Source organism: Nyctereutes procyonoides, unplaced genomic scaffold (genome assembly GCF_905146905.1).
Source record: "Nyctereutes procyonoides isolate TBG_1078 unplaced genomic scaffold, NYPRO_anot_genome, whole genome shotgun sequence".
Taxonomy (NCBI): domain Eukaryota; kingdom Metazoa; phylum Chordata; class Mammalia; order Carnivora; family Canidae; genus Nyctereutes; species Nyctereutes procyonoides.
The window spans coordinates 63,823,449-63,848,124 of NW_026575043.1; the positions used below are offsets into that span (position 1 = coordinate 63,823,449).

At 47.8% G+C, this 24,676-nt stretch overlaps 1 protein-coding gene across 6 annotated transcripts in view; it reads right to left on the reverse strand.

The window, feature by feature from the left end:
* The window catches only part of GOLGA3 (golgin A3), a 43,083-nt gene that overhangs the window by 17,776 nt on the left and 631 nt on the right, over nucleotides 1–24,676 (reverse strand). For 2 of the 6 annotated variants that reach the window (XM_055321903.1, XM_055321900.1), the window contains exons 2-9: nucleotides 19,476–19,762; nucleotides 16,473–16,751; nucleotides 13,272–13,384; nucleotides 9,424–10,082; nucleotides 8,925–9,036; nucleotides 6,717–7,023; nucleotides 4,112–4,314; nucleotides 1,298–1,435 (exon numbers count right to left, since the gene is read on the reverse strand). In XM_055321903.1, coding sequence (XP_055177878.1) covers nucleotides 1,298–1,435; nucleotides 4,112–4,314; nucleotides 6,717–7,023; nucleotides 8,925–9,036; nucleotides 9,424–10,082; nucleotides 13,272–13,384; nucleotides 16,473–16,751; nucleotides 19,476–19,584 — 1,920 coding nt within the window. In that variant the 5' untranslated portion in view covers nucleotides 19,585–19,762. The other 4 variants (XM_055321904.1, XM_055321901.1, XM_055321905.1 and 1 more) reach the window with 4 other exon arrangements.

The window sequence follows — 24,676 nt, forward strand, 5'->3', positions numbered from 1 at the left end:
GAAAACAATTTTCTTAAAAAGCAGGATAATCTGACCACCACCACAGCAGACTGAATGGAAAAGCCTGCCACCCTGGTGAGAGGCCCCAATCCACATCACAGTCCTGGTCCTCAACCCACAAACAGAGGAGACAAGGGCCACAGGAGCCTGAGGGTGGTGATCTCTCACTGCCAAAGACAGGCCACACTTCCTGTTCCTCTGCCTATGGTACCCTCTGCTGATCCTTGGGCCTGGCCAAGGGGAGAAGCAAGCAGACAATCCAATTTTAAGGAATGGGATAAAGTGAAGAGCTGCCTCTAATGTGAGGACAGGATATAGTGTGTCCTTGCGTTGGGGATGTGATACTGGGAATGTTCTTGTTCAGTTGGTAAAACCAGAGCAGGGCTGTGAGACAAGCAGAGTATTCCTTACAGTCTGATTATTATGTACATAAGATCTAACACCTAGGTGTGTTTCTCAGGGAAAAATGCTAGTTTATAACTCAAAGTTTTTTTTAGCTCTTTGGTATGGAGCCCTTGAAGATGTCTGTTGTGCCATCATGCTCTTCTGTCACCCTTTTACCGTGAGGAAACACGGGTGTGTGCAGAGAAGCTGGAGACAGGTGAGCAGCCACAGTCCCAGGACGCCGACTTACCACCTCCTCAGAACACAACCACCAGGCTACATGCTGCCCAGATGCCGTGCACCATTCCTTCTCCATTCCCGACAAGCCTGTCGAGTATGTATTATTATCCTCATTTTATAAAGCAAGGGAACAAGGCTCAGAGAGGGTAAGATATTGGATGGGTCTCATGGCTAAGGAGACCAGGTCAAAGCCACTGGGCCTCAGTACCCGGGAAAGAACCTGCAGAGGTAGCTGGCCACGTCCTAACTCTCGCATGTCGTTGCTGGGGTTAAACTGGACACAAGCTGAGAGCACAGAGACAAGAAAATGCTGATTACTGTGAGGCTTTCAGAGATCCAACATGCTGCACTGCTCCTCCCGATGTGTTGTGTCGGCACCTGCCCAACCCTAGCCAAGTGCAGGTGCCCGGGCCCATTCAGATAAGCAGGACACAAGTCAGAACTGCAGTTCAGATCAGACAGAGGAGCTTCCAGTGAACCTCAGGTTGGAATCCCCAACTGTAAATCACTGCCACTTGTCCAAAAGATTTGAAGAGACATTCGAATATATACAGAGAATGCCAATGTTTACGTACATGTGTTTGTAAACTATCCTAACCCTGACCAGTGTCAAAACAGAGCCCTAAGCCCAGGACACCACCACACAGCAGTCCCAGGACAGTGCAGCTCTCACCTCAATGCCCTGGAGCTGGACCGCAATGCGCTCCTTCTCCTTGATGGATCTGTGCTGGGTTTCCGTCAGCTGGTGGGACAGGGACACATTCTCAAGTTTCAGGTGTTCCAGGAGGCCTGCCTGGGTCATCTGTCCAACCTTCAGAAGAGAAAAGTTCCACAAGGTAGAATGTGGCCAGGTTTCACATGCAAGTGCAGATCCGCCTCCCCCTGAGGCCATGAGGGTGAGGGTCCTCACCCTAGGGAAGCTGCTCCCCAGGACCCTGCCACACAGGGCACACTGCCCACCCTCCTGTCGGCCATCTTCCTGTCACCCACCCTGATACCTGGGCCACCTGGGCCATGTGTGCCTGAGAGGGACAGGCTGGCGGCCCAGAGATCAATGGTCCATCCCTCCCAAGACTAAGCATTTTGTAGCAAGAGCTACACAAAAGTTCCCATCGAAGGTATACATGTGAGCTCTCAAAGGTGAGGAGCCTCTTCTGGTAAAGAGACTTCTGTCTGCTTCTGGGACAGCAAGGGCTGTAACCTGCCCCCAAGATGACCTAATACATCTTATTTCCCGGCCCTCTCAGTGTGTGACTGAGATACTCACCAGACTGACCCCGGCCATTCCCAGGAAGCAATCCAGCCCAGGATCAGACCTCAGCCATCACAGACAGGCCTCCTCTGACCCCACTTTTCCTTACACACCACACCAGCCCCAAGAAGAGGCTCAGGAAAGAGAAGCCTGAGGGCAGATGGGTCTGTGATTGGACTTTCCTGCACATCATTTCCAGATCTAATGTGAACACTTCTTGACTTGTGAGTTGCCATATGTGCCCAGAAGCTGTGAACTTTGTAGTCTACATAGAAACTACCCAGAGGGGGAAAAAAAGCTACCCAGAGCAGGAGAAAGCGCCATTTGCAGGGATTGTGTTCTAAGGCAATGGAAGAAAAAAAGACCACCCTGCTCTGTCCTGCCTCCTGAACGAGTTACCAGGAAATGAGGAAGTGTCTTCATTACTCTATTCAGGAATGCTGATTCTGGGATCCAGAGGTATCTGAGAAAAGCAGTTATGGCTCTCAGACTCCACTGCCCGGTGCCTTTCCTCCACTTCTATCTTATGTCAAGACACATAAATGCAGCTTCTTTAAATATTTTATGCCTTGTCTAAATGCACTGTTGCTTTAAGCTTTCATTAACTTGCACAGCAATTTCTAAGTACGCTGTAAGGATAAATGTTTATCTGTATGATCCTTTGGCTTAAAACATATGTAACACAAATTTAACAGTATTTCTACTTTGTGTATTTGTACACTTTAAGATTTTTTTTTTTTTATTTCTTAAAAAGAGCTTTCGGTGGAGTTAATATTTTACATCTTCTATGTAAGAAATAAAGTTTTAGGGACCCCTGGGTGGCTCAGCGGTTGGGCGCCTGCCTTCAGCTCAGGTCCTGATCCCGGTATCCAGGATCGGGTCCCACATCGGGCTCCCTGCGAGGGGCCTGCTTCTTCCTCTGTGTCTCTGCCTCTCCCTCTGAGTCTGTCTCTCATGAAAAAAAAATAAAGAGGGCAGCCCGGTGGCTCAGCAGTTTAGCGCCACCTTCAGCCCAGGGCCTGATCCTGGAGACCCGGGATCGAGTTCCATGTCGGGCTCCCTGCATGGAGCCTTCTTCTCCCTCTGCCTGTATCTCTGCCTCTCTCTCTGTGTGTGTCTCTCATGAATAAATAAGTAAAATCTGGGAAGGGAGGGAGGGAGGGAGGGAGGGAAGGAAGGAAGTTTTTTTTTAAGATTTTATTTATTTATTTATTTATTCATTCATTCATTCATTCATTCATTCATTCATGAGAGACACACACAGAGAGAGAGAGAGAGAGAGGCAGAGATACAGGCAGAGGGAGAAGCAGGTTCCATGCAGGGAACCCAACGCAGAACTCGATCCCAGGTCTCCAGGATCAGGCCCTGGGCTGAAGGCAGTGCTAAACTGCTGAGCCACCCAGGCTGCCCAAGAAATAAAGTTTTAAATAACTTATAATATTTTTATCTGGACAAAAAAAAGGAAAGGGAGAGAAAACAAAACACGCATAACTGAATTCAAAAAGGAAGAGAAGAAGAAAAAAAAAAAAAGGAAGAGAAGAGAGTGACCGAGGCACCATTCGGCACCCTCTTGATCTAATTAGTCCAAAGCATCAAGATGTTGAGCAAAGTGCACTTTAGCCCCTTGCCTACCATCCCGAGCGCCCCTGGAGCACAGCAGGTCCAAAGGGAGAGGCCTCAGGGAGAAGCGCAGGTGTTACCCCACGGGCCTGGACAGACACAAGCTCCCTAGCTACTTGTGAGGATCAGAGGCTGACATGCCTGCACCCCCAACAAAATGCAGAGAAACAAGGGTGTTCATATGGGAAAGCCGTGCTGACCAAGCAGGTGGAGCAAAGATCCAACCAGGAAGGGGAAACTGGTCCTGGCATATCAGAAACGACCCAGGAAGGCAATGATCGGGGCTTGGGAGCCAGTGTGAAAGTCCTGAGACACAGGCAGACGTGGGTCTGAGAGCTGGGTTCAAACAGTGATCAACACCCCCCAGGGGGGGCTTGTCACAGCTATAGGCACAAGAGCTCCAGAGAGGGGATTTGAGAATTAAAAAGGTGCAAGCAGAAGCTCAAAGACTCATGTCAGAAGGCTATGGAAGGTGGGTGCTCTGTAGGATGGGGTGTCAACTTGATGAGTGGTCAATGGGTTTTTTAAAACTGTATCCGTAAAATCTAAAAACATAGAGACTTTTAAATTTAGGAAACAGGCACCTGCTCTACAGGAGACACACCAGGGCCATACCTGGATGTGGGCCATCTCACCCTGCAGTCTGACCCGGGCCTCCTGGGCCAGGGCGAGCTGCTGCTGGTACCACTGCCTGACATGCTGCAGAGATGAGATCTCGGCTTGGGACGCCTTCAGCTTGCTGCTCAGGGTCGTTCGTTCCAGTTGCACCTGCTGTAGCTGGTTCTGTAGGGCTGTCATCTGTTGCCGCAAGTCATGCACTGAAAGCAATCAAGTAGAGCGGCTCAGAGCACCTGCTGCACCTAGGAGAGCCTGGGGCTCTGCAAGCACACGTCAAGCAGAGTCAGTCTCTCAGCAGAGAGCGAAAAACAAAGCCACCTCTCATTCACATAGCAAAGGCAGGTACTGAACCATGGCCCCTGGGGGAAATACAGGGGTCAACTCATCAATCCAAGCCTCATATCATGTGACTTTATGTATAAAGGCATCGTATTTAATCTATGCTATTGATTCATCATCACTGAACTCATAGCCAACAGCCCCATAACTCAGACCTGAACGAAGCTCACCCAACACACGTATTTCTTTCATAAGACACACTATAGAATTCTTGCACTAAGAGCACAAAACAGTGTTAAAAGCTCATTTTAAACAGCAAAACTACCTAAAAAGCATAAAGATGCAAGGGGGTGACACTAAACCCGTGGAGGGCACCTGCTCAGCGGGAAGGAGTACGCTGGGTGCATGTCCACCTTGCACAGAGTGCACCTGCGGGCAAGTGACTGAGTGTAGTACGGCTTTGGGGCTACAGACAAGTTTGAGTGAGCCAGAGAGTTCACGGTTAGGTATCCACAGATCCTGAGATCAACTGTATGCCCACAAAGCCACTGGGGGTGCTACGGCTTTGGTCCTCAGATGGCCTGAATGGTCTCATGCTGCTGATTCCAAGAAAACACTCTGTTGTGCAGATATGGTCAACTCTTAACACTGATGAGGGCAGAGGGGAGGAAAGGAGGAAGCGGGAAGTCACAACAACCCAGATCACAGTACAAACTAAAATTGCCAAACATTCTAAAATTAAAATTATACTCAACATTTAAGAAAATGCTTATAAATAAATAAATAAGAAAAAAAAGAAAAGAAAAAAGAAAAAGAAAGAGAAAGAAAGAAAGAAAGAAAGAAAGAAAGAAAAGAAGAAAAAGAAAACGCTTACCATTCTAAAGACCATTTCTAAAAATTAACAAAGATGATAGTTTAAGAGGATCCCCAATCCCTTATCAGAAATTCTTGGGGCCACATGTGTTTCAGAGTTCAGAGTGGTGGCGTCCCCAGTCCTGACCACAGCAGACATGCCCTCAGCTCCGAGTGCAGGCCTTCACACCGCACTGCAGCCACATGTGAATGTCGGGCAGCTCTCCGGCCAAACGAGCTCTGGTCAGGTCAGGCCTTGCAACCCAGGCTTAAAAATTATTTTAGTGCTCAGAACGTTTTGTATTTTATAATTTTCTTAAGGGTACTATGAAATGCTCAAAGACAAAAGTCTACAGTTGTGTTTCTTGGCAGAGTGCTTTCTTCTTTCTAGCTGGATAAACGATCTGTGACAGTGGTTTGTCACTTTTTCTTCTATGTCATCACATCTGAAACCTATCTCACAGCCTTCTGCAGTCCTACAGAGCCATGACCTCTGCCGTCCTTACTATTCTGCGAGGGGGCCTCATCTACCCCGCCTGCACTGGACGATCTGAGCCCTGGGCCAACCTTCAATCTCCCTGCCCCACGCTCCTGCCCATCTTCCTCCTGTCAGCCCGCACACAAATGTCGTGAGCAGGCAGCAGTCCTCTGGGCGCCTGGCAGAGTGTGCGGTATGTGCCCCAAGATGAGAAGACAGCGTGAACGATGGGCCACAAGGATTGTCTATGCACAGCCTGCCACCAAATTGCCCGGACATTACTACTCCATAGGTGATGCCCAAAGGGATCCAGCTACAGGAAAAAAATATATATCTTAAGGTAAGGAAAAAAAAAAAAAAAGGTTTACTAATTTACAACAAAAGTGTTGCTTTCAAATATTTTAAATAGAAGGTGCCTGGAAGCTCAATCAGTGAAATATCTGCCTTTGATTCAGGTCATGATCTCAGGGTCCTAGGGTCGAGCCCCACGTCAGGCTCCTGGCTCAGTCTGCTTCTTCCTCTGCCCCTCCCCCTGCTTGCATGCACACTTTCTTTCTCAATCAAATTAATAAGTAAATCTAAATAGATAAATAACTAAAAGTATTTTAAATAGAAACTGCAAATTCTGAGGAATCAGCAGGCAGCTTTAGTCCATGAACAACAACAGATTTGGAAGGCAGAGTAAGTGGAAACATTACCACCAATGATCAAGGGTCCAAAGTCCATTTCTAAGACCTAAGCCCTTCCCCTTAGTTGCATGTGCAAAAACACACAGAATTCCACACACTCAACCAAAAACATTACTTAATTTAGAGAAGCGGACAGCTTGTATATAAAACTGGCAGGGAATACAACCTCTCCCAGCATATTAATATAACAACAGGTCAGGACCCAGAGCAGATGAGATGAACCCCAACCCCGAACTGGGCCACAGCTTGCTGGAAACCTTTGCAAGATTAATGAACAGAAATGCAATGGCTGGGGACAGCTCACCTGTGTTGTCCTTACTGAGGATGTTTCTCTGCATCTCTTCTACTTTGGCCATGAGTCTTTGGTACTGCTCTTCTGCCACCTGTAGATCGCTGTTGGACGACGCCAGACTGGCATTCTTGGCTTCTAGCATGTTCTGCAGGTCATTCATTGCTCGCTCCAGGTCCCAGCAAGACTGCTTCAAGGTGTCCACCTCCGAACTGAGCGAGTCCTGCTTCTGCTGGCTGTTGTGGCTGTGTTCCACCTGCGCCTGCAGCCTCGTATTCAGAGCGGCGAGCTGTGCCTGTAGCTCTGCCTTCTCTTTAAGTGCCTGGAAACATCCCCAATCAGAAATTGGCTTTCAGAAAATGAGTCACTTTCACCCTGTGCATTAAGAGGGCCACAGAACGAACAAGTGAGACATAAAGGGGAAAGCACCATGTTTCCTAAGCTTTCAGCTGCTGATAGTTCCCCCAAAAGAAGGCAGGTTGTCCAAATAGCCAAAGGGGCAGGAGCAGTGACCACAGAGTCTGCCTACCTTCTGCACAGTAGCACCCGAGCTGTGCAAGCACCCGCTCCACCATAAAGTTGTTGGAAAATTATTTGTTCAAAAATCAAGTGCATCAGTGTGCACGTGTGCACACACACAAAGAACAAGTACCAGGAGTGCTGAGGAAACCCCGCAACATGCCTACAGGGAAAGGTGACCTCCTCCTACACCAGAAGGCTTTGAGGGGCTCCAGCCAGGGCACTCACGGCACCACAGGGATGCAGTCTGTACGATAGAGCAGAGAGTGAGAGGGGAGCTGGGGCCTCAACAAGCCCTAGGCCGCATGGCAGCAGAGAACATCCAAGAGATGACAGGGGAAGGACACCTACCCCTTCTGCCATCAGCACCTCCCTCCTTGGCAAAAACGAGTCTATCGGGAGTGTGAACAGGAATTCCAAAACACAAAGATGGGCAGACAGATGCACATCAACACACGTGAGAAGCAAATCAACACTGTGAAGACCAATGTCAAATTCAACAAACAGAAGAGCAAATACCCAAACAAATTGAGTTATCGGAGCATATGAAATGAGATTTTGCGATAAGTATAACTTGGGTTTTTACAGAGAGAACAGAATGGCTCACACCCGTCACAATTCACCCAACTCAAGAGTAAATCAGCTTCCCAGGAGGAAAAGGTAAAGGAAGATAAAAGCAGGCAGAGTTTCCCACATCTTTCATGGGGTTGAATGTGCAGATAAAGCAAAAATGTGTCTGATGAGGCAACATTCTAAAGAGGAACAATGAGGGATCCCTGGGTGGCGCAGCGGTTTGGCACCTGCCTTTGGCCCAGGGCGGATCCTGGAGACCCGGGATCGAATCCCACATCAGGCTCCCGGTGCATGGAGCCTGCTTCTCCCTCTGCCTGTGTCTCTGCCTCTCTCTCTCTGTGACTATCATAAAATAAAAAAAAAAATTAAAAAAAAAAATATTTAAAAAAAAAAAATAAAAAAAAAAAATAAAGAGGAACAATGAGAAAATCATAGACTACCAAAATTCACCCTGAATTCTCAGTAACCACCTCCTCCGTGGACATATTTATGCACACAGAAGGTCAGCCTGTGTCCCAGGACCACATCATGCAAAAACCACATCAGGCACGAGGGGCATGCCTGGCCGAGGAAGCTACTGCCACCGTGAGCTGCACTGCTGCACCCAGTATGTGAGCACCCGCGCTACCACACCATCCTGTGCCTGTACGTGTCCCCTGCTCTCTACACCAAATGGAGAGAGTTGGATTCAACTGAACAGATTTACCCTGATTATCAAGAAGAAAACTGAAAATTAAGGGATGGAAATGGTTTTCAGGGATATGTTAAACAGATACAGCAAAAATCACATCAGGAAAAGCATAAGCCACAGCAAAATGTGTTAAAGGAACAAAGACAACAATTGTCAATTTTACCACTCCAGAAAAGTGAAATTCACCAAAAGGGCTATTAGGCATCTATCAGCAGAGCTAGGACCACAGACACAGGGGGAAACCGAGCCATGCGTGGTCAGACGGGATATGAGCGCACATCTTAGTGAGGCTGACATGACACACAAAGGGAGAGGACACAGACACCAGACACCATGGCTGCTGCTCCCAGACCTGTGCACAACTAACTGCACACAACCAAGAGGCGCCCACCCCCCTTTTACAGGCACGGCCCGCCAGCCAGCCCAAGAGCCTCTGGTACCTGACTGGCCTCTGCGGATAGGGCCTCCACCTGGCCTTCAAGCCTCATCTTGTCTTTAAGGGCCTGTAGCATGGCATCGTGGGTCTCAGCAGCAGAGCTCTCCAGGGATATGCTGGGGATGAGGGACAGAGCATGAGGCACCTGACGTCTCAGGATGCATACCACCCCCCTCCTCGCCTGTCCAGTGTCTCCAGGTCCCTCCCAGCACTGCTCCTCTACCGCACACGGTTTTAAATGAATAAAAGATTTAAGTGGAGCCCTAATGCTCTGACAAATCCTTCCAATAAACACCCCCGTGCCACTGGAACGCCAGTCCCAGGAAGCACTGGTGAGATTTTAGAGGCAGGTCTACACAAACACTGGAAAACAGCATATCCCGACAATGGAAATGGGTACTGATCACCCATTTCTTATGAAGCAGCACTTGTGTGTCAGTGAACAGTTAAAGACCAAGCCCATCATCAGGAGGGAAAGGGGGCAGCTAGCAGACAGCACCCACCTGCTGCACATGCTGTCTGTCCGGCTCCGCGCCTCCCCGTTGACCTCCTGCCCCTGGTCTTGGTGCTCAGCGGCGGCAGCCTGGAGGACATCCGTGATGGAGGGGAACTGGCCCAGGGCACCAGCGGCAATCTCTTGGCCATTGACCACATAGGAGGCTTCTTGAGTGCCCACGGTGTTCATCAGAAGCCCGCACGTCCCGCGGGCAGAGACACTGCTGTGGGAGGAGCTGTCACTCTCATTCCCATCGGCCTCAGACATGTTGTCGCCCATCAGGGACACATTTTCCAGGTGGTCATCGGCCTCAGGACCCAGGCTCAGCTCAGATACCACTGACACCACGCTGCTTCGGTTCTGCTTCAGGGAGACCCTGGCAGAGTCCACAGCTGCAGCGTCTCCACCAGAACCCCCAGCACTGACGTCTTCAGTTTTATAATCAGCCAGAGACCGAATTTTGCTTGATTTGGAACTTTTTTTCCCCTTAGGGTGTGTCAGGAGCCCTAGGCTGCCCACCTTCGGGCCTCGAGGGACACTGGTGCGCAGGAAGGAATATTCCTTCGTCAGAGCCACAGCACTGGCCCGGGGCAGGGCTTCTGGGTTCAGCATGAGTTCGGGGTCAAGTGTGCTGGACAATCTCATTCTAGCTGCAGGCTGACTGGACTGAGAAAGCACAGAAATGACGCTGAAAGTGACAGATAGCATTCAAACACTGCCACCCAGAATGGCAGAGAAGCTGCCCCATGCCACCGGTCCAAGCTCACGTCTTTCACCACTGTGCCTCGGCAGCGTCCTAATGCTTCTACTAGAGCACGTTCCTCCTCATGACCCTACTCTTCCAAGGTTTTCCCAGCAATCCTCCTATATTCACTCTTCTCATCACACTTGAAAACATTCAAGTAGTTTTATTTCTTTAAGTTGGCTTCACACCCAGCATGGAGCCTGACATGGGGCTCTTCAATTTCATGATCCTAAGATCACAATCTGAGCGGAAACCAGGAGTCAGACGCTTAGAGGAGCCCCCTCGTTGCCTTTTCAAAATGACTTTTGGAGAAACAGCCAATCCTATGCTTTTTCCATAAAGCCAGTGCAATCATAACAAGTAAGGGGACAAAGTGGGGAAAGGGAAAGCTCTCAAAATGATACTTGAGATCAAGGGAAGAATACTTGAGATCAAGGGAAGAATAGATACGTAAAAATAGCTGGAAAAGGGTCAGGGTGCAGGGCAATGGACAGACTGGCTGGTGCAGATACCAGCATAGACCATAAAGCCACAGTACTTAGACCCATTGAAAAGTGAAAAGTGAAAAGGATCCCTGGGTGGCGCAACGGTTTAGCGCCTGCCTTTGGCCCAGGGCACGATCCTGGAGACCCGGGATCGAATCCCACGTCAGGCTCCCGGTGCATGGAGCCTGCCTATGTCTCTGCCTCTCTCTCTCTCTCTCTCTCTCTCTCTGTGACTATCATAAATAAATAAAAATTAAAAAAAAAAAAGTGAAAAGGACAAGACAGGTGGAAGACACAGAATGCGGCCCAGAAATCCGTCAAAGTACAGGTGGGGGGGGACGCCTGGGTGGCTCAGCGGTTGGGCATCAGCCTTCGGCTTGGGGCATGATCCCAGGATCCGGGATCGAGTCCCGAACTGGGTTCCTTGTGAGGAGCCTGTTTCTCTCTCTGCCTACATCTCTGCCTCTCTCTGTGTCTCTCATGAATAAATAAATAAAACCTTAAAAAAATTAATTAAAAAAAAAAAGTACAGGTGGGTTTGCAGACACTAGAGGAGCTATACAACTCAGAGCGCAAGTGCTGATAGAGAAAGCAAAATGAGGCAGCCAACTAGCCATCCACAAAGGGGCTCGCTCCCACTTCTCACTGGCATTCAGCACATTTCAAATGGGGTAGATTTTAAATATTTAAAAAACACATTTTAAAATACTTTTTAGGGTAGCCCTGGTGGCTCAGCTGTTTAGCGCCACCTTTGGCCCAGGGCCTGATCCTAGAGACCTGGGATCGAGTCCCACATCGGGCTCCCTGCATGGAGCCTGCTTCTCCCTCTGCCTGTGTCTCTGCCCCCCCCCCTCTCTCTCTCATGAATAAACAAATAAAATCTTAAAAAAATAAAATAAATAAAATAAAATACTTTTTATACTACCTTATACTATTCATACAAGAAGAAAACATTGGTGAACTTACTTAGATTCCTCAAATGGGAGATCCTTTTGAAATATCAGGTAAACCTCAAAAGAAGTAACAGTAGAGATAGAAAATTTTAACTACAAATATTTAAAACTGATGTGCAGTGAAAAATATGCCAGAAAAGGAGTTAAAATATATAATCAAACTGGGAAAAAATATTTGCAATAAATATTAAAAAGGAGTGATTTCCTATATATAGTAACATCTATGTAGCAAAAAGACAGTCACGAGAAAAATGAGCAGACTGACAAAGACACAGAAACATGCGGCGCCTGGGTGGCTCCATCACTGAACATCCAACTCGTGGTTTTGGCTCAGATCATGATGTCAGGGTTGTGAGATTGAGCCCCACGTCAGGCTCCACACTCAGCCCAGAGTCAGCTTGAGATTCTCTCCCTCTGCCCTTCCCCCACTAAAATAAATAAATAAATCTTTAAAAAAAATACACATAAACCACTAACCCATATAAGGTGTGAAGTGCTAAGAGACATGTTGTTCTCACCTGTCACAGGACAAAAATCCAATTTTGGTTATTTTAATGCTCACAAGAATGACAGCACCAGCAGTCTCATAACTGCTAACTGGGATATCAACCAGTCCAGCTTATCCAGAATGCAACAAATACCAAACTAACAAACACATAAAACCTTTACACCCAGTACTCTGACATTCAAGGACTTGTCCACAAAAGCACATTAAGGCACAAAACATTTATTGCAGCACTGTTTGCAATTTCAAAAATTTGGAAACATCCAGGGGCACCTGGGTGGCTCAGTGGGTTAAGCATCTGCCTTTGGCTCAGGCTGGTGCTAGGATTAAGCCCCACATCAGGCTCCCTGCTCAATGGGGAGTCTGCTTCTCCAATCTCTCTAAGAAATAAATAAAATCTTTAAAAAAAAAAAGTTTAATTTTAATTTTTAATCCCTTTATTTTTTTGAAGATTTTATTTATTTATTCATGAGACACATAGAGAAAGAGGCAGAGACACAGGCAGAGGGAGAAGTAGGCTCCTTGTGAGGAGCCTGATGCAAGACTTGATCCCAGGATAACGGGATCACAACCTGAGCCAAAGGCAGGCGCTCAACCACTGAGCCACCCAGGTGCCCCTTTGAATCTCTTTAATTTGAAATTCTCAAGTCACAGAAAAGTTGAACAAAGTATGAAATGAACATTGAAGCCCATTTGCCTAAAGTCACTTGGTATGATTAAAAAGATTGCTTTTATTAGCACGTCAACAAAAGTTTCAAACCTAAATAAAACTGATTCTAGCAGATTGGATGGATGTACTCATTAAATCCACATAACATGGTACATATTCTAACATTGTAGACCACCAGTCAGCACACACTACACCACTCATAAAATAAACAGCCGAAACCTAGAACTGACTGCTCACCTAGGTAGGGAGAAAAATTATACCCAAGAATTATACCCAAATACTTGCAATCTCTGCGTTTCAAATGGTAGATCCAGGAATCAAATGTAATAGACACAAGGGAAGGCAGCCCCTATGGGGCAGGAGCCACAATCCTGCTTCAGAAGAGCAGGAACTGCAGAGAAATGATCTTCCCAGAGAAGCAAAGAGAGAGAAACCAAAAATTACTGCTTTCCACACACGAAGTTCCCCATTAACTTGTGCAAGACAGGGAGACTCACTCTTTCCTGCTGGCGCTTCACTCTGTACTGTTTGAGCTGTTCTTCCAGCCGTTTCCGAGCCTGAAGTCGGACCAGCTCCTCCTTCTCCAGGGGCAGGGAAGCCTCTATTGAACCTGTGGTGAGGAAATGACCATTTAAAAACTTATAAAGTGCCAGGGCACAGAGGACAAATCAGAACAGCATTGGCTGTTTTGTATTCAGTTGCCAATTAAATTTGAGCTTCAAACAATGTCTCGCCTTTTCCTTTGAAAGAGCTATTTCCTGATAGAGACAACTGTGAGCCTACCAGCCTGCCAGGAGAAGATCCACTGGCAAAGTACAGGGTCTGTGCTCATGCTACCAGCGTGCCCTCCCTACAGGCATTCAGCTGGTAAACCGGACACGAGTCACCTGTGACTTGTAGCAACCAAAGCACCTGTGAATCTACAGTCAGTGCCACCGCCGCGCGTTCAGAGGCTCCAGGACCCTCAGCTTCCACTTAGCTCCCTGTGTGCGCAGGACGTTGCATAGGAGCATGTGGAAAGTAGTGTCCATGAAACTGTGCCCAGGGACCACAATCATGTGGTCAGGAGACACCAAATCTGCTCTCTTCACACAGTTACATCTGTGGATACAATCTGACCCATAGTCCATCTAAATTTCAAAGCAAAATCAAAGGTAAGCAAACAAGCAGTACTCAGACGTTACTAAGGAAAAAACTGTTCACAGTGACCCATTTAGGACTCACCTCAAAGTGAAGGCCGAGCAGGAGCTGGTTACCTGAGTTTCCTGACAGAGGCGACTCCAGTCCAGGGACCATGCTCATGGACAGGAGGGGAAATGACAACTTTTTGGCCAAAGCAGAATTTCAAATATCTTACAACCCCAATCTTCTATTTTTGAGTAATAAAAAAGCTGAACAGTGAGCAAAAGGTACGACAGCCACGGGATTCTCAAACACACAGCAGCTGTGCACCTGAGTTTGGCCGAGGGCACAGGCAGGGTCAGCTCTCTGCTGATGAGAGCAGGGAAATGTCATAGTGTAACCACTTTACAGACAGCACCATCTTTCAGTGTGGATTCTGAGAAGATAAGCAGCTGTTGTTTTAAATAATCCCTGAAACCTGAGGGGCGCCTGGGTGGCTCCATTAAGCATCCAACTCTTGGTTTTGGCTCAGGTCACAACCTCAGGGTCGTGAGGTTAAGCCAGAAGAGAGCCTGCTAAGATTCTCATGCTCCCTCTTTTCCTCCCCCCACTTGCAAGCACACACTCCTTCCAAAATAAATAAAAATCTTAAAAAAATAATAATCCTGGGATCCCTGGGTGGCGCAGCGGTTTGGTGCCTGCCTTTGGCCCAGGGCGCGATCCTGGAGACCCGGGATCGAATCCCACATCGGGCTCCCGGTGCATGGAGCCTGCTTCTCCCTTTGCCTGTGTCTCTGCCTCTCTCTCTCTCTCTCTCTCTGTGACTATCATAAATAAAAAAAAAAATAAAAATAAAAAAAAAATAATAATAATCCTTAACACCTGAGCAACTGCCAAGAACTTCACTAGGAAGTCACCAAGTCATTACCAATGTGTGTAGTGATCACTGAAAAGGCCTGGTTCTTTTTACAAAACTAAGGGGTCCACATGGCAAACACCTAGGGGTACATGTCCCAAGTCAGCAGGCTCAGGGCTGGGTGAATGGGGGGTCAGCAGGGGTTAGGACTCACAGATCCCTATAGTCAAAAATCCAGACTTTTACATGACAGCTCTGGACTTCAATGTTGATAGCTAAGGTTTTTTTTTTTTTGTTTTTTGTTTTTTGTTTTTTGTTTTAAAGTAAGCTCTACACCCAATGTGAGGCTCTAACTCACAACCCCGAGATCAAGAGTCACATGCTCCACCAATGAGCCAGCCAGGCACCCCTAAATTTACAGAAATTTTAAAACACAATGCAGCCCTAGTAAAATAATGCCTGTAAAGAAAGGGGCAAGCAATCCAAAAGAAAAATGGGCCAAACAAACCAACAGACAATTCACAGAAAAGAATGCCTAAATGGCCAACAGGTAGAAGATGCCCAAATTATCAGAGAAGTGCAAGCTCCAAACTAAAGTACCAAAAGCAGCATCATGGCACAGCCAGTAGGCTGGTGAAACTGGAAACAGCACCTGTGGGCCAGAGGGAGCCTGTGCCTCCTCAGGGTCGTTAGTGGCATGGAGAGAGGGCTACACATGTCATTGCTTCTGAGAAATAGCCCACAGAAATTCCAGCACCCACACTGTGGACACCTGTGCCAAGGCACTCTCCGCAGCATTAGTCATACAGGGACGAAGAGATGCAGGAAGCCCTCACCCGCCCCCCTTCCCGGCCACGATAGGGGCTCCTGACCAGCCTGGAAAGAATGAATCTGGAGCTTTATCAGACAGCATGGGGCAATCTCCACATGACAACACTAAATAGCAAATATAGAATGTGATAATATAATCCTTTTTTTAAAATACAATGACCGAAGCCTGGCCATCTGCAGAGGCCTGGAAAGGATCATGTGAGAATGTGGCTTACTTGGAGGGGAGGGGAATGAGAGTCATGTGTGGTACGATCCCATTACATAAGATCACATAGGTCTGTGTATGACAAATGTGCTAGAGACAGGCCTATAAGTTTCCAGGGCTCAAGGCTGCCAGTTTGTGACCCATTCACCTCTGGGTCCCCACACTGATTAAAACAACTCAGAAAAGAAAGTCGTTAAGGTTTAACTCCCCACCGACTGCTTGCTCACCGTCCAGGATAAAAAAAAAGACATGTCGCACAGTCCTTTAAACCCAGACCTAGGGATGCCCGGGGGGGCTCAGTCAGTGACAGGTCTGCCTTTGGCTTAGATCATGATCCTGGGATCGAGGCTCACGTCAGGCTCCCTGCAAAGCAGGCTCCCTCTCCCTCTGTGTGCTCTCACCTCACTCCAAATAAATAAAAATAAAATATTTAAAAATAATAATAAATAAATAAGCCCAGATCTTGAGTACCGTCCCAGGATCAACCATGAAGAAGTGTTATGTTCTCTCTAAAAGGGAGCCACTTACTAAATGCACAACCCACCACAGTGATAAAACAGTGATGACAGAGGGACGGGCAGCAAGCCGGTCAGGGCACATGCCTCTGATGGTGGTGAGCAACAAGGAACATGGGAGGAGGGGCGAGGGAGAGTGGGGAAGAGCCCAGTGGGAACAGATGCTTACACAGTTGCGTTTCTTGCATAGGAAGACTGAGTCTGAGAGACTGCAAAGCTTCTTTTCTAACACTGCCCTCAGCACTAGTCCCCTGAGACTTCCTTAGGTTGTCATGGAAACCAGCCACACCTGGAGAGGCATCAGGACCCACTGGGCTTGTGGGGGTCCCAAGAGATGACGAAGGATCTGGGCTTGGCAGCATCGGCCCATTCTGACAGGTGTCGACCTTGCTGGGAACATCCAGGTCTCCATCTCTGTCTGAAGCTCTGTGCACCTCGATACCAGCACCTGAAAAGACAGCATGCTAGGGGCATCATGGTTTTAACAACTACATCAAGTTCTTCAGACACGCAGCTAAAACAGGACAGAAGGGACTTGGGGTACGTGAGCATGCGCTATCTCCATGTCCTATGAGATCCTTCACTCTGGGAGAAGAGCAGGCCTCACTCTCAAGTCAGTGGGAATCACACAAGTGGCTTGGCTGCTTATCTGTGGAATCACGGTCGTGGGATTTAAGTAGAAATGTTTTCTTCTCATTTAAAGGAGAGCAATGCGAAATCCTATGAAAGTCTGTTTTCAAAAAATAGCAAAAGAAATAATTGCTACAGGGGATCCCTGGGTGGCGCAGCGGTTTGGCGCCTGCCTTTGGCCCAGGGCGCGATCCTGGAGACCCGGGATCGAGTCCCACGTCAGGCTCCCGGTGCATGGAGCCTGCTTCTCCCTCTGCCTGTGTCTCTGCCTCTTTGCCTCTCTCTCTCTGTGACTATCATAAATAAAAAAATAAAAAAAAAGAAAAGAAATAATTGCTACAAACACAGCTAACAACGTTCCTAACAGGAGCTGGAAACTGCTAACCAGAGCCATAGCCTCACACTGACATGGGGCAGTTCCAAAGTTGTTTCAAAGCAAAAGTTTATCCTCCAAAATGAGAAATCTAAGGCAAAAAGGTACAATAGCTGATCCAAACAATTACACCAAAGCTGAGCACAGAGTCTGTGCTTCTGTCTGATGAACACTTGCTAGATAAAAACCCAAGTTTAACCAGTGATGACTATATACCCACATATACAGCTCAGTTTCACCCACTAACATCATTATACACAGATTTGTCATACGCTAACAAAACCTCCTTCAAAAACAAACAAAAAACAAAACCTATTACCTTGTCAAAAGAAAAAAAAGACTTCTTATAATTAAATGATTTTTACCTTCCCTGCCCCCTCACCCCAGTGGGGGAGCCAGTTGGCAGTCAAGAACCAAGATGGTGCCAGAGGGAGGAAGGGAAGGCCCAGGAATCTCTGGGTGTGGTTCCAGAAGTTCCCAAGTACGGAAAGGCCTTAGCCTCCCACAGGGATCCCATCACTGGGATCCCTTGACGTACCCAAGAGGCATCCAGGAAATTGCCCTTTGCCAAGCAAATTTAAATGGGTTTCTGACACTCAAAATGTGAGTTCCAACCAATACAGCAACTCACTGTCACGCTTCCCTGGGAGGAAAAAGAGAATACAAACGGGGCACCACAGACTCAAAGCTGGACTCAGCCCTGACCCAACCATCTGCTCCTCTGCACACATCCCTTCGGCTCCATGTTGGGTGAGGAGGAAAGGGAGTCTGCATTTCAGATACAAGGTAATTGGGTCAACACCACTTTCTGATGGACTTAGAGATCTGAGAGAGTTTCTACATCTTCCCATTAACATAACAAAATAATTTTTTGAACATTATTTTGCCCATTTAAAAAATGTGAAAGAGGGATCCCTGGGTGGCTCAGCGGTTTAGGGCCTGCCTTTGGCCCAGGGCGCGATCCTGGAGTCCCGGGATCGATCCCACGTCAGACTCCAGGCATGGAGCCTGCTTCTCCCTCTACCTGTGTCTCTGCCTCTCTCTCTCTCTCTCTCTATCATAAATAAATTTGAAAAAAAAAAAAAAAAAAAAAAGACTATTGTTCCTGGGAGGCCTGGGTGGCTCAGCGGTTGAGCGTCTGCCTTTGGCCCAGGGCGTGATCCTAGAGACCTGGGATCGAGTCCCACATTGGGCTCCCTGCATGGAGCCTGCTTCTCCCTCTCCCTATGTCTCTGCCTCTCTCTCTCCGTGTCTCTCATGAATAAATAAATAAAATCTTTAAAAAAAAAAAAAAAGACTATTGTTCCCAAACACAAGCCAAATTGTGGATAAACAAGTAACAAAGATGACAATGATAAAATATGGCTCCTACCACTTCCCAGAGCATCTGAGTACTTGTGTTTTATGCACCATTTCTTTCAGTCTCACAACTACCCTAAGGCGTGTGCATCATTAATCTTCCATTTACTCTGCTTCATCGTCTTAGTGACATTTAAGAGCTGAATCCTGCTGCTGAATCCTTGGTTTTGGGCACCTGCTTTTACCAACCTGCCTGGCACTGAAGGAGCAGTAATCAACCAAACCATTTTAGGTGCCTGAATATCACTTGCAAGAATATAATGCAATTTCTGCTACAAACCAGTACATATATACTCTATGACTTTCAAGCACACTACGACTTTCTGACCAACCCAAATAGCAAGGGGTAGAAGAACCGAGTGAATTCACCCAATAGTTCTAATGCATGAATAAGCCATCAGCTAACATGGAAATGTGGTCCAATAATCCCTAGATCACTAGTGGATCGTTTCTGGATAGTTAGTGAAGTTAGTGAAACTTGGGCAACCAACCAACAAAAGAGGTAGGATGTTAGGCAGAGAAGAACGCTGTCAGTGAAGACTCACAGAAGCCTTAAAGGAGAGAAACACTGATGCTGCATCCTCCTGGAGCAGCACATGGGACAGCTCCTATCCTGTTTAACATGCACGGTACTTGATTTAAAGTTGATGTTAAGTAAGAAAAAACACTCATCTGATTAGTAAAAACACACTCTAAACATAAAGTTCACTATGGTCTTAAACACCACAGTCTTGTTCCAAAGTGCAAGATGATCCACATCCTCCTATTTAAAGACAAAATATCAGCAGTGCAGAGTAACCAGTGACTTACACTGAGCTTTGTCCCATTGGTTAGGTGGCACCAGTGAGCCTGGGGGCTTGGGGAGGGCCTCCGGGTGAGCTGGGGTGCCACTGCTGGATCCAGCTGGCACTCTGTCCATGGTCAGAACGGCACAGGCTGAGCTGAGACTTGAGGGTCACAAGTAAGATGCTGGCAGGTTTGGTTTCGGCCATCAGCAGCAACCAAGAGCTTCTGGGAAGGGCCGTACTAGGCTTTCCATTTGGCGGAAATCTAGTCTCATAAGTGGCTTGAAATCAAACCAAGTAATATCATGGTACCTGATGGGGGGGGGGAACAAAGTATTATGAAGTTTCATTTGTCAGATCTGAGTAATTCCAAGACTAACATCTGGCTCCCAAATTCACTGCTACATAATAAACATATATGTAATAATTCAACAGATAACCCTTGAGTACCTACAATATCCCAGTTTTTTTGTTTTTTTGTTTTTTTAATATCCCAGGTTTTGAGGATAAAATGCTGAACTAGCCACACCAGAACCCATTCCCAAAGGTGCTTTAATGTCTGTACTGATGCTGGCTCAGGGCCACCCCGCAAGGCCAGAGCACAGGGAGCCTCCTAGCAGAGGCAGGGTACAGGAAGCTGTGGAACTGAGTTTCTTGTTAAGATTTAAGCAATTTGAGTGAAATAACCACATGTGGCCAGTGACTTCTATACTGGACACTCCGGCCTAAGCACTCACAGGGCCACAAGAGCCAGCTCCCCTCCCAGGAGGCCTGACCTGATGGTGGAAGATGCAAGTACATGGAACATGGAAACTCTACACCATATAGGAAGAAGCATTGGGCGGCGGAGGTGGGGGGGGGGTTGTTACACATGGAAATGTAGCCACCTGGGAATCAGGGTCCAGAGAAGGCATCTCACAGCAGGTGACCAGTCTCGTCTTTCTGCTTTCAGCCCATCCTGCTAGGCTAAGTAGTTGTTGTTGTTGTTTTAAGATTTTTTTTTTTCAAAGATTTTATTTATTCATGAGAGACACACACACACACAGAGAGGCAGAGACACAGGCAGAGGGAGAAGCAGGTTCCCCACAGGGAGCCTGATGCGGGACTCATCCCCAGACCTGGGATCACTCCTTGAGCCAAAGGCAGACAGACACTCAACCTAGGCGCCCCATTGCTAGGCTAGGGAGCAGAACTTTGCCCAAAATCTGGCAACTGGTTGCCATTTTGGAAGTGCAACAAGCATGTTCATAATCTGTTCCTCATCACCAGGTAAAGTGTGAACCACCATTCCTTCTGTAGAGATGTCAGTATCTACATCCCTTAAAGTAAGTTTCACGTTATCCTATATACTGTTCTGTGTTTCATGAGTCAGGACAAAAATTTACATAACTTCTTTCTCCAGCTTACAAATCCTATATAGACATCGCAGGTAAGAGCCTGAGCAGTGGCCCACAAGAGAAGAGGCTGATGATGCTGCTGACTCCACAACAGGAGGATGCGGGTGTGCCTCTTTATCTACAAGTCTCCCTTGCCATACCCCATGAACAGGCACCCACTGGTGACTGACATAACCTGGTCTACCCATGCGTCGAGTGACTAGTGATGGCAGTGTGCCCTGTGTAAACCCAGGAGTGTCTAGCTTGCAGCTCTAATAATCCACACGTTCCACTCTGCTGTCTAGCACCTTACAGGCCAAAGTTGCAATGGTTCAGTAGTGGTGCTGATAAAACCATGAAAAGGTTGCATGTACCATCAGAGGTAAAACCAGCCCTATGGGTTATACTAGAAAGAACCTTGGATAGCATGTGTGACAATAGGGGTAATCACAATCCCACCAGCTAACTGAAAAGCACTGGGTGCCAGCGTGGCTTATGCTGTCTCACTTATGTAAATATTTGAAGACTGAAACAATACCTAGATCACAGAAATGAAGGGAGTTACCGAGGCTGGCTAGAACATGATCCTGTCTGCAATGAGGTTGGGGAGGGGTAGGGGGAGACCAACAGGCTCTTGGGAGGTTCCCCATCTGTCCCCACACATCCCATGGAGCCCTCCAAAAATCACCATTTCACAGGGTCCCAGCTCCACAGAAAACCCCTTGGCTACTATAGATGGCTGATCCTATAGAGAAGATGCCCACAAAGCAAGACAAGGCACATCAGCAAAAGGACAGTCAGGCTGTCCCCTTCTTGGCAAGCTTGCCACTTCAAGAACATGTGGCAACAAATAGAGTGGAACACGGAATCAACTGTCACTGCACAGGGCACACTGTATGTGCTGGTCATCCTGATATGTTCCTTAACAAGAGAAAATGTGGGCAGCCCAAGTGGCTCAGCGGTTTAGCACCACCTTCGGCCCAGGGAGTGATCCTGGAGACCCAGGATGGAGTCCCGCATGGGGCTCCCTGCATGGAGCCTGCTTCTCCCTCTGCCTGTGTTTCTGCCTCTCTCTCTCTCTCTCCCTGCATGTCTCTCATGAATAAGTAAATAAGTCTTAAAAAAAAAAAAAAAAAGAGAAAATGTGCACATTTTGCTTTCAAATGTCTTGTGGAGGCAAGGGTGAAGATGTGTATGTAGATCACCTTTCCCCGTGATGCCTGAAAGGGTAACAATGGCAAATGAGCATTTTTCAGGCAGAAGTTGGTCCCTCTGCCATGGATGCCTCTTCCCCCTTGACCACCAGGCAAATTCCCAAGGATTCGTCCATGTCCACCATTCAGCACTGCTCTCAAGTCTCTCCTGGCCCTCTGGTAGAGTGCCTACCTAGCTCACTTGCTTCTGCCATCGAGCTAACCCCTCTGTGCACACCATACTGCGAATGTGTGTGCGCCCATCTCCTCCGACATGCTGCAAGAAGCCAGAAGCAGAAACCACCGCTCCAAGTCTGCCCTGCTCCTGAAACATCCCCTGCTCTGAGCGATGCTCAACTCAGACTACTAACTTCAAGCTTTGGCTCTGCCAAGTTCCACCCCTTAGTAATCAAGCTAATGGTTCAACAACAAAACAGTGTTTGCCTCCTGAACATCAAAGCTGCCTTTTCAAATACAGGAAAACTAACTATTCCTACCAAAAAAAAAAAACTTGGAAGCTATGGTTCCACTGAGAGACAAAGAAAGCCCCTGGGAGTTATAAACCTGCAGAGCAGTAACAGCCACATCCCAAACGAGCAGTGTCACCTGGTAAGAAGGAAGAGCAGGGCAGCCAGACGACTTCACTCCCATCCTAGAGACAGGACACACCAACCAGATGCGGGAAGGCAGAGGAGAACCGGCCACCAAGGCAAGCAGTGACCACAACACTGCACCCTGACGCTGTCCAGGAAAGAGAAACTGTGGCTGACACGCTCCACCTCCACCAAACAGGCCACCTGAGCCCGACGCTGTCACATACTCCACTCATTTAGTTCCCTTTATTTGAATTTCTTGATACTCAAGGAACCTGACTCCCAAGAGGTCCTACTGGCTTCAGAGTTGGATGCAGCAGCCCTCCACAACATGAGACCCTGGCACTCAGAGATGAGTCCTGTTCATGGGCGGCTCCTCCTGAAGCCGGACAACAGACAGAACTCCCTGGCTGCCCAGAGCAGCCTCTGCTGAGGTGGCATTTCCCTGAAGGCAAGAAGCTGCCATTCTCTATGCTCAGTCTCAGGTAAATTTTACTTAGCATCATGTCTCAGTTGTCAGGGTCTCATTCCCTCACTGCTGACAAAACAGGGCAAGAAGGGTCAGACAGCGGGGAGAGCAGCACAAGGAATCTGTTATTAGTAATGTGCATTCCAGTTCGAGATTCAAAAACAAATTAAAGTATCAGTGTGATCACAGTACTATTTTGGACCACCTGCATTCCGCTGTGCTCCTGGAGGGAAAAGACAGAATGACGCCACCACGTATAAAGTGTTCCAAACTCAGAATTCATGCCATCTGACATGGAGGGACTTCACAGCCAGAACACGGTCTTGGGCATGAGTGTGTGACTTCTGGCTTGCCCCTACAGCAGATCATATGAGTTCCAGATACATATCATGGCTCCAGGCACTGCGCCTTGCATAAGTTTCCACCGGCAATGACAAATAGCACGGCCAGAGAGAAAACAGGATTTCCTTAAGAAAATAACATCTAATTGAGGCCATACCGGTGACCACAGGTAAACAGCGACAGTGTGCCAAGGCTCTGTACAGCAGTGTCCTGTGAAGGGTGGGCTCCAGGGCCAGTCCTGACTCCTGCACCCTCAGCTATGAGGTCTGGGCAGATTTCTTAACCCCTTGTAGCTGACTTCCTCATCACCAAGATGAGAAAGAATAAAAATCATGCCAAGATTCAGGGGATCAACACAGCACAGGTCTGTCCCAGGTCCTCAATAGATGGTCACTGTTAATATGAGTGTTGTTTTCCCTTCAACCGCTGCTCGTCAACTTTGACAAGTGAGGCCACGTCAAGACATTCTCACTTAGGAAAGGGTGCTGCTCGAGGCAACGGGCCAAAACGAGATGAAATAAAAACAAACCGGGATCCCTGGGTGGCGCAGCGGTTTGGCGCCTGCCTTCGGCCCAGGGTGCGACCCTGGAGACCCGGGATCGAGTCCCACGTCGGGCTCCCGGTGCACGGAGCCTGCTTCTCCCTCTGCCTGTGTCTCTGCCTCTCTCTCTCTCTATGTGTGTGTGACTGTCATAAATAAATAAAAATTAAAAAAGAAAGAAAGAAAGAAAAAAACAAACCGAAAAGGCTACTTTTGAATTTCAGTAATGTTGGATGAGTTTTTTTTATTCCCTTTTCTTGGCAGTCAAGGTACGTTCACTGAAAGCTCTCGCCCCAGTAAAAGGCTGGCAACGTTAACAAGGGAACTTAAAAAAAAAAAAAAATTCTTTTTTTTTTTTTTAAATGCGTGAGTCACCTGTAAATGGCAGACTACGTCCCAGCGGTTTTCGATCACTCGGACACTAAAACTCAAGCCTCTTACATGAACCGGGAAGCTGCCTGCCACCTGGCTCCTCCCTGCGCTGCACCTTTGTCCACAGCCACCACCATCCCGCCTTTGCATGACGCTCCTGACGAACTTCTCTCCGGAGTGCAGCCAAGTTCCTCGCCCTCGAGGTCGCCGGAGACGCTCTTGCCCCGGGGCAGCCCGGCCAGCAGGAGGGCTCCGGGGGGCAGGCCCGAGGCCCGCGGCCCGAGGCCAGGCTGCGCGCCTGCTCTGCCCGGGGCCTGCCGACGCCGGCTCACTCACGGGC